The following is a 12,288-nucleotide window of genomic DNA, read 5'->3' as shown; positions in this document are numbered from 1 at the left end:
CAAATTACCATCACCGGCACACACACTCACACCACGGAGCTTACCTTTTCACGTGAAAAGCGTAACATTCGCCACCGTTGTCCACTGTTCTGTGGCCGGCATACGAACGCCAGAGCAAACCATCAACACGGTGCGATTGTGACCATCAGGTGCTGAGCACGTGTTTCGCGAACCATTTGACATGTGAACCTGGTCCACGTTGTGTCAGCTGCACCATTCGCTGCTGCCGTTTCTTTCTCCCATTCGCATACCTCTGCTGGCCGTGCCGATAGAACGGCGACCACCGAAAGACACATGTTAATGAGTACTTTGCAGACGCAGACTCACCGCGATGAGTATCGCAGCATCGTCACCGTGGTCGCCCGGGGTTTATTGTTTTGCCGCACGATTGTCACGTGGCCGATTTTTGGGCTCAGGGGGTTGGAGGTGTTACTCCATCACTCCCTGGCTGACGGTCGGGGGTTTCGGTTTCGGTGCATTCGATGGTCGACAGGGATTCCGCAGTTCGTTGCCACGCGTGTGAATGTACAGCTTCGCCATCCATCTGTTATCCGCCAACAGTGGGCAGATGCTGTACGTCATCCGCTCATCCGGCCGGCCACTATCATGCAGATTGTACCAGAAGAGGGCCGCACCCTTCTGCGGTAGCACGCTTAAGCCCAGGTACGGGAAAGCGATTCTACCGCCACCCTCGGCACCATCCACATCGCTCATCTGCCGAGATAACAAGGAGTTGGTGAGGAACACATATTAAAACCCGAGACCGTAGGCCGAGACCGTAGGGGAACGCGATACTCACGAAGAACAGCACCGTCGCGAGCCGTTTACCGGCAAAGGCAAACTGTTGCGCCACGCTGGACTTCTTTTTCCCATCCACTATGAAGCTCTTGTACGCACCGACCTCATTGTAGATCACCTTCAGATCTTCGGCCGTGTCGCAGCTTAATCCCGACATCCGTTCGGTGCGTTGCGATAACCGCTTTACCACCGGATCATCCCGATTCTGGAGTGTGTACGTCTGGTGGTTCTCGTAGTACACCGGTAGCCAACCGTCGGTCGTCGCTCCCGACACCTTGATCACGCCATCGCCCAGTTCCTGCAGTCTCGTGATCTCACTGTCATGGATGACGTCATAGAACAGGGCGACGAATGGTTCGTAGTTCAGCATCTCCACCTTCCGAGGTCCTATCACGCTGTGGTCGTTACGGGCATCGTACCAACACCTTAACCAGCTCGTCAGTCCAACCGGTCGCTGGTACGTACCTTTACACTGTCCCAGCAATGCCTCGACTCGGATCGGTACACGAGGTAAATCGTCATCTTCCGATGGTTCTTCACCGCCCCGATTCCAGTACTGTGCCCGGACGCAATGGTCAACGAGCAGCAGCAACAGCACCAGTAACGTCCACACACTGGCCACACGCTCTACACGACGATCCATCTTAGTGCCTTCCCGGATAAGTTGCTAACTGAATGATCTGCGCCCCGATCGGACGAAATTCAGATCCGCATCGGCCCGGGTCTGACGTGTCCCAATGGCATCTACCCCGGGGTTCGCTTCGGTTATTCGGAGAGGCATCACACTTGATCAAACATAATAATCCAGGCATGAATATAGCGTCTCATAACACACGAATCGAACACTCAACTCGTCGTCTTCGTGAAGGGTCGTCTTTTGTCTCATTCTGCAGATTCTTTTCGTGGTTTCTTTCGTTTATGCTGGTGGTAATCGGTGCTACTTGTGGTTCGGTTAATAACAACCCCTTGAACTGTGCACCAGATGCCCACAGGTCTGTGAGAGCCTCACCATCGCGCTTTTCACATTTACACCGGAACACGCTATTGCATTGCGCTATAGCGCATAGAGGATGGCACAAAGGTTGGATTTGGCGCCAATTTTGCAGGCACCGATCGAGACTATTTGAACGGGAATGTATCGCGAAATAGTCCGGCTTTCGCTTTCGGGATTGCAATGAGTGGTTTTCCATCGAGCGGATTCGGAACGCGATGCATCATCCTGAGAAGTATCCTTTTCCAGTGGACGATAGAGGGATTCCACAGTATGTTTCCATGCAGTATACCTGCCACCCCCAGGTTATCGTTTGCATTCATTGGTCGATAGGAATAAAACCGAATTCTCTCGTCTATTGAAGGGATCCCGATTGTATGCACCATCGCTCGCCGCCACCGGTCCGGATTGTCGGTCGAATTGTCGGGTGCTCCAATCAAAATTCAAAATTCCAAAAAAGGAACCCTCCCCCGGGGGAAAACTATGCACCGGGCGCCGAATGAAGGGCATGAAAAATTTAGTTGTTATGAAATCCAATCATAACGATAAATGTACTTTCAATAACTCCGAGGTTCCGGACGATCTGGAAGAGGAAAGTGGTTTGGTTCAAAGCATTCCATACTGTCCCCTCCCTTCCCCTTCAAAACGGCACCGATTCACTGCTGCACTGCACTGTAGGATCGGGACCCCGGGTTTGCTTCTCTCTTTTTTTTTAATAAATTCCTTTCATATTCGCCGAATCCCGAATCCACAACCGGCCCTGACCCTCGACCCCTTAAGCGGCGACGAACGCGAATAGTGAATTCAACCTTTGGCCGGCGTCCACTTGTCCGCGTGGAAGCGGTGGATCGGGATCGGGGACTACGCACGCCCCGTACATTACTGTTTGCCTTTTGCTTTGGGCGTTATTTTGGCAAATATTTGTCCCTCTTTTTTTGTAGCAATTTTCCGACAAAAATGAAAACAACGAAACCAAGGGGAAGAGTTTGTTATTTTTCGCATCGAATTCATTCGAGGAAAACAGTTAACATGCGATGCGGGAACCCCATTCGCTTGTAACGTTTTTCTCCTGGAAACAGGAGCGCTGAAAAATAAAACCATCATCGGATCCTATCGGTACATCAGGCAGATCCGTCCGCGACGTTGGACCGGTAATTGAAGAGATACGGATACGGAACCATTCTGCACATTCTGCATTCGATTTGCATCTGATCAATCAAAGCACCAGAGCATGGTTCTGGGCGAGTGGCTACCACAAAGGGCATTTTCTATCAGTCTATCCTGCACGGTTCTGGTGAAATGTGAAATACCATTCGGTTTTGCAGATCTTTTGTATCTCTAGCACCCGAAACCGGACTCCTTAGCAACGGTGGCTGTGGCGTCTTGGACCGGAAACAACCTGCTATTTGCTTCTCGATACGGCACAAACAAGCAAACCATGAGTGAGGTGCCCACTGAACGGAGGAGAACGGTACTGGAAATGCATGGACATGGCCGGCATCGGCAAATAATGACATGCAACCGACCGACCGACCGACCGAGAATGCATCGGACCGAGCTGGAAGCGGTTTGTTTGGTCTCTGCTCACCGTCCACCAGCCTTGGCCACTGCCGGATACGTTTACGCAATGGATGCATTTGTAGCACATTTTTCCCCTGGACAGACACACACACACGTGTCCGATGACGAACGGTAGCAAGTAGCCAGCTTGCATCAACTTCAAACAGACAAATGCTCCAGTCCAGGATTCCAGGATGTGATGATGTATTCCAGTGGGTGGACGAAAGGAGGTTTGCACGGTTGCAACATGCTTCTTAATAAATGAACAAACCCCAACGAGCAAGGCTAACGTGGCGTACTTCGAACGGAGACGCTGGCCGCCCTGGACTACCGAGTTCAAATTGTTCCAATCTATAATGGATCGTCGATAAAGATAATACTGTACTAGCAGCATGCTCTGCGAAGAGCAACCTCAAACCAAGATCTAGGACGATGCCAAGGCCTAGGGACGGTAGTACGGAGACGTGTGGCCGTTGATGGATTGTTGGATAATTGAGCAAGATGCTGACGGTACGGGACAAGGGTCCTTCGCCTTCCACCTACCAACGGGTCTGACGGTGCTGATGTGCGATGACACGAACGTTGAAGCTGGACGGACACCCGGACACCCGGTACGTCTGATATCGATCAGCAGTCTAGAAACAACAATTCCATTGATTCCGCCTCGACAAGCAGTGCATCCAGCTGGGTAACTGCAGTGTCCGGAGAGGGCAGAAGGCAGAATCTCTCATCTAATTCACACCGATGTTGCATCTTATTAGCTCATTGAAAGGGAAGAAGCCCTATGAACTCATCCAGAGTCCCGTGCACCCAGATTGTTGCTGAGTCGGCAGAATACAGGTTTCATGCAATGGTAAATGTGTGTGTCTTGTAGTATCGTCCTCGACTATTAGCTACACCCAAGAGGTTTAGTTGTTTCCCATCGCTGTTTTCTGTTTCGATAGATTATTAATCGTGATTGAATTGTAGATCAAAAACAGATTTGTTTTTCCTCTTCAAGGATGACAAGAATTTTAATTTTGACGCTGATAGTGGAATTCATATTTTTGGAATTGTTGTAAAGACGTACAAAACATGAAACACAAGTATAGGGAACCAAGATAACTATGTTTTATATATCGAACAATTCATAACTGTAGAGTCTAGACCTAAAACTAATTTGGTTGTAAGACTGTTAAAGAAAAGGTTCCAAATGAATGATATTGCATATCATAAAACACTCGGAACCTTAAATCAATTTACAACAACGCTTAAACAACTAAATGCCAATTGTGTATGAAAACAAATTCGGAATGAAAAATGTTAAAAATTCTTTAATGTTATAAGAACCATTTTTACTCGCCATTTTCTAACCACGAAAATTCACCCAGATGGTTTCGGAAAATTTTCATTTGTCCAAAGATACATTTTTATTCGCACCTTTGCAAACCCTCTTATTACTCCCACCGGTGAATGGCGTACCATTTCTCTCCAACATCAAAGCAATGTTCCCGGTCGTCATCTGGGTACCGAAGGAAACGGAGATGTCTTTCCTGGGAAATCGTAATGCAAAAGTGTAACATGCATAGCACCGGCGCACCTTCATCGCTAGTAATACGCTTTTGAATGTCGGGATGCTTTTGATAACAGTGTGCAGCCAGTGTTCGCAGTCGCAAATGGGTGTTTCAGCGTTCCCGCTGCCGCAAAACATGTTACTTGGCCGGTTCCGGTTGATCCCGGATCCCGGTGGTTTGGGGAAACTCTCCGATTCCTTTCCGCTTTGATTGATGCCATCGTTTGCGGATGTGGGAATCGTTCGCACCTAGGCGAACAGCGCTCCCGTGGGATAAACAGCAATCCATCGACGTTGCCACGGGGACCACCCAGGACCCCCCAGTTCCTTCAAAGGTGTGTCTGTCTCGTCGGTTTCGTCGGTGAAAAATGACACCGACGGAAAGCGTCGGGACGATTCCCTTGAGCTGCCCCATTTTCTTCGCCATTGGCATTTCGCTGGTTCAGTGCTATTCATTCTTTTGAATTTTCCTTCTCTCAGTACTTTCGCCTTTTTCATGTTTGAAGCTGAAAATTGTTCCAGGCTGATTGCATTTTTTGTGAAATATTCACTTCATATTTCTACAAACTACTGCAATGTTGTGGAGCAATGTTCACGGTGGAGTGAGCTCGTGAGCTTGCTACTGTTATGCTACTATTATTACACCGGATACCTTTCCTTCGTCTAGTGCCTGGTGTTGGTAATGGTGCACTATCTCGTAAAGCAATCAACAGGAAGCATGCCACTGTCCCGGACTTGGGCGCATAAGCACCATCATACAGGTTTAATAATGCTGCTGCAATCTCCCCGTGCCCTGTTGAAGTGGTCATCTGCTGTACCGACAGTCGGTTGTTATGTTGAGCGACACTTGCTTCTGAATAAAATATTGCTGAAATGAAACATTCTTACCGCCACTTGCCCGTTTCCGTTTCCGCTTCATCGCGCCGAATACACTGGCTGTGAGTTTTGGGAGCATCCGACAAACATTTTATTTACAACCCTTCTACTTCTCCCGTGGGTTTCTCGGCTGGATTCCCGATTTCCAGCCACCCAACTAAGGCCAACCTGTGTTCAAAGTCCTGTAGCAACGCTTCACATTACAGTTAACGCTACGGCCGGTCCGGATGTGCGGAAAGGATTACGTTTCCGGCGCTCTGTCAGGCGGTATGCTGTCGGGGAGTGCACCCCACCGTGTAACCACATGCCAAAGGACCCGTGTGGTGAGGGGAGGGTGATCTAAGAGGGCGTATGTGACTAAATATTTTGTGAGTTAGTATTTGGTTACAGATTTCGCTGAAATATTTATCAATGTGCCTGGGTGCGCTTGGGGCACTTGTCGGGTAACTAAAGCCATAACTTGGTTCATGTTTGAACCAGACCAATTCAACGTTTATGACCAAGGGGATGATTTCACCAATTTAACGTGATCTCTGGAAGTGCACATAAAGTACGACTTAACTCTGAAAACACGATAATCCTTAACGTTTAACGATATTTTCAATTTAAATTTAAAACGCCTTTCAAATTCAACCCCGTTTCGACTCTGCTCGAAACTAAAAACTCGAGCAAATTGCTCGATTTTTTTTTTTAAAAAGATCCAAGTTGCTCGAATCCCGAAAACTGCTCAAGAGGGCAGTTTTCGAGCAGTTGCAAGGTCATTTTAAGGTTGCTCGCATCTCCCGGCAATTCAAGCAGTTTTCGAGCAGATTACGAGCGGTTGAAAATTTCACTTTCAATTTTCCGGAGAAGGTTTTTTGTTAGTAATTCCGTTACTCTGATTAATTTGCCTAGATAAGCAGCATCGCTAATCAGCCGACCTTTGGCTCTTTGATTCGCTCCACAGTGCCCGGTTACACAATACCTGTTCGCGATCTTCTAGCATCATGGGCCGTAAATTCTGCGTCGGAGGAAACTGGAAAATGAACGGCGATAAGGCCAGTATCGCCGAGCTGTGCAAGACACTTTCCGCGGGTCCCCTCGATCCCAACACCGAGGTGGTCGTCGGATGCCCGGCCCCCTACCTGTCGCTGGCCCGTTCTTCACTTCCGGAATCGATCGGAGTGGCGGCCCAGAACTGCTACAAAGTGGCCAAGGGTGCCTTCACCGGTGAGATCTCGCCGGCGATGCTGAAGGATTTGGGTCTCGGTTGGGTTATCCTGGGACACTCGGAACGACGTGCCATCTTCGGCGAGACCGACGAGCTGATTGCCGAGAAGGTGGCCCATGCCCTGGCCGAAGGACTGAAAGTAATCGCCTGCATCGGTGAGACGCTCCAGGAGCGTGAAGCCGGCCAGACCGAAGCCGTGTGCTTCCGCCAGACGAAGGCCATTGCTGCGCAGGTGAAAGACTGGACCAACGTGGTCATCGCGTACGAACCCGTGTGGGCCATCGGAACGGGCAAGACCGCTACCCCCGAGCAGGCACAGGAGGTGCACGCTGCCCTGCGCAAGTGGTTCACCGAGAACGTGTCCGCCGACGTCTCGAACGGCATCCGCATTCAGTACGGTGGCTCGGTAACGGCTGCCAACTGCCGCGAGCTCGCCGCCAAGCCCGACATCGACGGATTCCTTGTAGGAGGTGCCTCGCTGAAGCCTGAATTCATCCAAATCGTCAATGCCAGACAGTAAACCACCGGTACTGCATCCGCTCTCGATCGAGTCGTGTAGCAATAGGTTCTCCCCGCAGATGATGTGTTACAATGTCTCGTCATTACTTTAAGTATCCCGGAACTGCTGGTCGGCGATGTGCAGATTGTTATGTTTAAGATGCTAAAATCAAGTCACACAAACTTCAAATAAAATTACCGGCATCACGTCTCAAACGATAACAGGAACAATTGATTCATTCAACTTTAAGACGCTCTACACGGCTAGCCCGTGATTTCAACATTATCGTAAATGTCCTCCACTCCATCCATCGCTTTAAGCTTCTCTTTTAGCTTCTCGTACGCCAACATTGCATCCGCATTCAGTTTGATGGTCGACTTCGGAAAGTATGCCTGTTCCGTGTGTTCCACGCTGTAGTTGAGCTTCTCCAGTTCTTTCCTCACTTGATCGACAACCCGAGCCTCGCACAGAAACTGTAAAGTAAAGCATAAGAACCTCGTATGCAAACTTTTTCTCGGACTGTACCTACCCTCACTAGCCGATTGCTCTCGTCCATCACTTCGATGTCCTCAGCACCCGTTTCGATTGCGTGATCCGTACATACGGAATCCAGCTGATCGTTCGTCACTTCTGGCGGTGGAATGGCTTCGATGAAACCTCTTTCATCAAACGCATGCATAGTATCGAAGAACAGTGCGCTAGAATAGATAAACTGGCCGGTTAATTCCGTTCCCGTTGGGGCTAGTGCAGTCTCTTACAAGTTTTTCCGTAGAATTGTGGCCATTTCCATCTTGAGCTGAGCAAAACGGTCCGTGTACAACACGCAGATTATGTTCACCTGATCCAGTGCTTTAATCTCGACGGTATACTTCTTCAGTTCGACCGATTGTGCGGTGCACTTTTTCAGAATTCCCTGAATCGTGGCGTTGGGCATGTTCTTCTTCAACGCTTCATCGATAGCCGCTCGGAGTACGTTGTTGACCGCCGGATTTGGGCCACCGGCTAAAAGAAAAGAAATATTAAAGATGCCCCTCAACCCCAACCGATATTCTTTTTACCCTGCACCGCAAGACGGATCTGGCGGGCGAGCTTAATGAATAGGACTGCTTTTCGGCCATCGTTCAGCGCCTTCACGTGACGGATATTTTGCCACTTCGAGTGGCCAGCCAGCAGCGTTTGGTCCCGGTGCAGATGCCTCGTAAGTGTGAGTTTTGGGAGAGATGTCCTGGCGAATCTGGTAAGGTGTCCCACGGCCGAAATCATCCTCCAAGCGGCAATGCAACGTGATCCAAAAAATTACATAAACCCTCTGGTTTTTGCCGGTTTCCTACAGGCGGAACTCGGCCGCAGATTTCAGCACTCTCTGAGGTTGATTGTGAGAAGGATGATTGTTTGCCGGACCCGGAGCTCAAAGGATCCTTTTAAGATAAAAAGAAAAGATAAGTTAGAATCCTTTTCCGTAAAATCCGTTCCGTTTCCAGACCGGTCTTTTTGAGGATCTTCTGCGCTACGGTTTTCCACGTTTCTTACACTTTCCGGGACTAATTTTTCAACGGGACCGACTGCGGGAGTTACAAAAAATAATACTTTGCTGTTAGCGCCTCTATCTTTATAATAAAATTCACGAATTTGTTTAAAAAAGTTAAAAATTTCCCTCAAAACTCCCACAACCTGTACCTAACCTCAAAGCCAAAACAATGATACAGTGCCGCGCAGTCCATTTTTCGATTTAAATTTTTATTTTTGTTGAAAATTTTACTTTTTATTTGCTACAATACTAATATTTTATCGATCATCACTGTAAAACGTGCGGAGTTTGATTTGACCGTTTTTTGCGCGGGTTTTTGGGTCCAACGGAAAAGTTTATTAATTAATTATTCAATTAAAACGAGGTTTTTTATAACGTTATCATACGTGAAACTCGTCCGTTCAAAATCAAGATATCAGCCCCTCAAAAGCCACCCATCGTTTGAAGTTAATATTTTGTTTAACACAAACTTTGAATGTAAATTTTAGGCTATAATCTTACACAACCATTCATGTAATAGACTTGAATATCTGCAGTGTGGTGTGATTCGTACCCAGGAGAAGCCTTTGTAGCTCCACCGTAATCTGCTTATGAAATCTTAAGACCAGCGTAGACAATGATTACTCTTATCATTTGCGCTGCGCGTCGGTGAAGCTCGCGGAGATGAGAGCTTCCAAACCGGGACCTCTGAACGACCAGTACACTTTAGCGTTATGGACTCTTCCACCTTCCTAATCAACCTAGTTTTAACTATTCTCATTGCCGGTAGCTTCAAAGCAAAAGCTTTGCAATCGAACGCATCTTTTCAATACGAATTAAGGATTGAACCACAGTCCCTTACCAGCACCGTTGGTCAAGGGGTGAACTTTACCCTTACTGCACAGTGAGTACGAGCTATCCTAAAGCCAGCAGTTTCATACATTTGAAACGTGATTATCATTCTAGAGCAAATAGTTGTAGCGAGCAAAATGCGACCATTATATGGAGCACTGACGATGCAATCGCCATTAATCCTCCAATTATCGTCCTGCCGTCGAAATGTGAACCAAATGCGTTACCAACTGAACAATACTCGGTGTGCGTATCTTCCGAAAAACAGGGACGGTTTCTCATCAATTCCCTAGTTGTCCCGCATCGTTTTGCGGACGATAGCAGATTGTTCGCGCAGCTGAAGGTGGCCCAATACCGCCCGCTGATAATCGTATCATCAGTAATCGGGTGGATGTACACCTTTTGCTGGACAATCGGAGATTACTTCCAAGTGTGGACCAACTGGAAACGGAACAGTGTCGTTGGGTTGAGCTTTGATTTTCTATTCCTCAATGTTGTGGGGAACTTTTGTTACTCGACCTTCAATGCTGTGCTCTTTTGGAATGATTATGTTGAGGTATGGACTGCACACATAGCATAAGTGAAATACTTTTTGTGCTTAAATCAATAATCATGCTTTTAATACTTTCAGCAAGAATATTTTCAGCGTCATCCGTTCGGGCTGAATCCGGTAGTGCCCAACGATGTCGGTTATGCGTTACATGCCGTTTTCGGGAACTGTGTACTGATATCGCAGTGTCTTCTGTATCCGAGTGATGGAAATGGTGTATCGCGACCAGTGAAAATACTTATTTCATGTTACATTGCGCTGGTCATGGTTTTCTGTGGCCTGGCGTTCTGGGGACAAATCTATTGGCTGGACTTTTTGTACGTTCTCAGCTACGTAAAATTGTCGACAAATTTAATCAAATACTTCCCTCAAGTTTACATGAACTTCAAGCGTAAAAGCACAGTGGGATTCAACATATCGAACCGCGTCCTAGACATGGCTGGTGGCATATTAAGCTTGCTGCAGATGATACTAAATTGCTGGAATTTCGGTAAGAACACTCGAACATTAATGTACATAAGAAGAAAGAAGTGAATGTTTTCTCCTCTTTGCAGATGATTGGCAATCGATTGGTGGAAGCCCGGTTAAATTCGCTCTAGGGTTTGTGGCCATCCTTTTCGATGTTCTCTTCATGGTGCAGCATTTCGTTTGCTACAAAGAAGCTAAACATTTGAATAATAAATAATCCGGATTGCATCAGAAATATCCAATTCGGAATCGTTACCGAATTTTCCATCTCGCGGTTGACTGTAATAGGAAATGATCTCACATCTCGCACCAGTCGCCAGGACAGAATTATCAAGATAAAAAATGCATAAGACGATATAGCAAAGATACGGCGTGTGTGCTCGGAAGCGTCGGAGAGTCTTGCTGTAATCTCAAGCGATGAGATTTATGTTTGACAATGGCACCACTTATCGCACTCGTCTACCGCTGCCTTGCTCTTGGATAAACCTAGCCCGATCGCTTAGTGCTATCTTATACCGCAAACGATCAGGTTCGTGCTGCCTCAGCCATGTCCATCCTGTGGCTGCTTTTGTTGGCACTCTTTGCAGTCGGCGCGAAAGGGAGTGATTTTTCGCTCGCGATCATCCCTAAATCGATCGTAGTTACTTTCGGTGAAACACCAAGCATCCGTGTCGAAGCAAAGTAAGTACAGAGGAAAAAATATGAATCTTACACAATACTTACTGTGCTACTATTTCTCGATAATCTTCAGTGGATACCTACCGGTACCGATCAGGGTGCATTTGGCACAACAGAAAGAAGTGCAAGTGTTGCCCAATGAGACGCTCACGTTTAGCGAAGGGATGCACAATGATAGTGTCGAGGTGCTGTTACATCCCATAAGACAAGGAAGATTCATCATTCAGCCCGTCATCGAACCACCGAGAGTGGTGGATGGAAGCCGGTTCTTTCTGTTGATGAAAGTGGCCATGTACGAACCGCTGATCATCGTTTCACTTCTGATCGGCTGGACGTATACAGCGTGCTGGTCAGCCGGATACTATCCTCAGATCTGGTACAATTACCGTCAGAAGAGTGTAGTTGGCCTAAGCTTTGACTATTTGTACATTAACATCGTTGGTCACATTTCCTACGTGATATTCAACGCGTTCCTCTACTGGAACAGCTATATCGAGGTAAGTGTGCTCGGCAGTATCGTTCGTGATTTCGGAAATTCAAATGCTTCATCAAACTTTTCTCAATTACCAAGGAAGAGTATTACAGACGGCATCCCCTGGGGTTGAATCCTGTGATCTTGAATGATATTGGCTTTGCTGCTCATGCCGTGTTTGGTACCGGGTTTACTATCCTACAGTGCCGCTGGTACTACACCGGAGGCAATACTGTGTCCAAACCGGCGAAAGTGATCATCGGGCTGTTCCTTGT

General features: G+C 47.6%; 4 protein-coding genes across 5 annotated transcripts in view; 2 read left to right on the top strand and 2 right to left on the bottom strand.

Annotated features, from left to right (window-relative positions):
- Positions 1-429: 429 nt before the first annotated feature.
- Positions 430-1,441, bottom strand: LOC125959279 (prolyl 4-hydroxylase subunit alpha-1-like). Its single transcript, XM_049692093.1, has 2 exons — positions 800-1,441; positions 430-714 (listed from the first exon to the last, which is right to left on the bottom strand). Exons 1-2 carry the CDS (start codon positions 1,439-1,441, stop codon positions 430-432), a joined length of 927 nt encoding a protein of 308 aa, XP_049548050.1.
- Positions 1,442-6,540: 5,099 nt separating this feature from the next.
- On the top strand, positions 6,541-7,707 carry LOC125951887 (triosephosphate isomerase). Its single transcript, XM_049681012.1, has 2 exons — positions 6,541-6,636; positions 6,724-7,707. The coding sequence occupies exon 2, from the start codon at positions 6,764-6,766 to the stop codon at positions 7,505-7,507; it is 744 nt and encodes a 247-aa protein (XP_049536969.1). The 5' UTR covers positions 6,541-6,636; positions 6,724-6,763; the 3' UTR covers positions 7,508-7,707.
- Positions 7,633-9,166, bottom strand: LOC125951886 (probable transcriptional regulatory protein Teth514_1449). Of its 2 annotated transcripts, none has more exons than XM_049681009.1 (5): positions 8,970-9,166; positions 8,545-8,904; positions 8,245-8,488; positions 8,016-8,184; positions 7,633-7,959 (listed from the first exon to the last, which is right to left on the bottom strand). In XM_049681009.1, the coding sequence occupies exons 2-5, from the start codon at positions 8,747-8,749 to the stop codon at positions 7,750-7,752; spliced, it is 828 nt and encodes a 275-aa protein (XP_049536966.1). In that variant the 5' UTR covers positions 8,750-8,904; positions 8,970-9,166; the 3' UTR covers positions 7,633-7,749. The 2 variants fall into 2 exon arrangements, with proteins under 2 accessions (XP_049536966.1, XP_049536968.1); XM_049681011.1 differs by having other exon boundaries at positions 9,017-9,166.
- Positions 9,167-11,350: 2,184 nt separating this feature from the next.
- LOC125951882 (cystinosin homolog) overlaps positions 11,351-12,288 on the top strand; it is a 1,584-nt gene continuing 646 nt past the window's right edge. The window contains exons 1-3 of the mRNA XM_049681003.1: positions 11,351-11,544; positions 11,615-12,038; positions 12,113-12,288. The exon at positions 12,113-12,288 is cut by the window's right edge and continues 233 nt beyond it. Coding sequence (XP_049536960.1) covers positions 11,411-11,544; positions 11,615-12,038; positions 12,113-12,288 — 734 coding nt within the window. The 5' untranslated portion in view covers positions 11,351-11,410. The remainder of the gene's footprint in view (positions 11,545-11,614; positions 12,039-12,112) is intronic.

Source organism: Anopheles darlingi, chromosome 2, assembly GCF_943734745.1.
Source record: "Anopheles darlingi chromosome 2, idAnoDarlMG_H_01, whole genome shotgun sequence".
NCBI classification, from domain to species: Eukaryota; Metazoa; Arthropoda; class Insecta; order Diptera; family Culicidae; genus Anopheles; species Anopheles darlingi.
The sequence above is the reverse complement of the archived record's forward strand: the minus strand, read 5'-3'. Positions and strand labels throughout refer to the sequence as shown.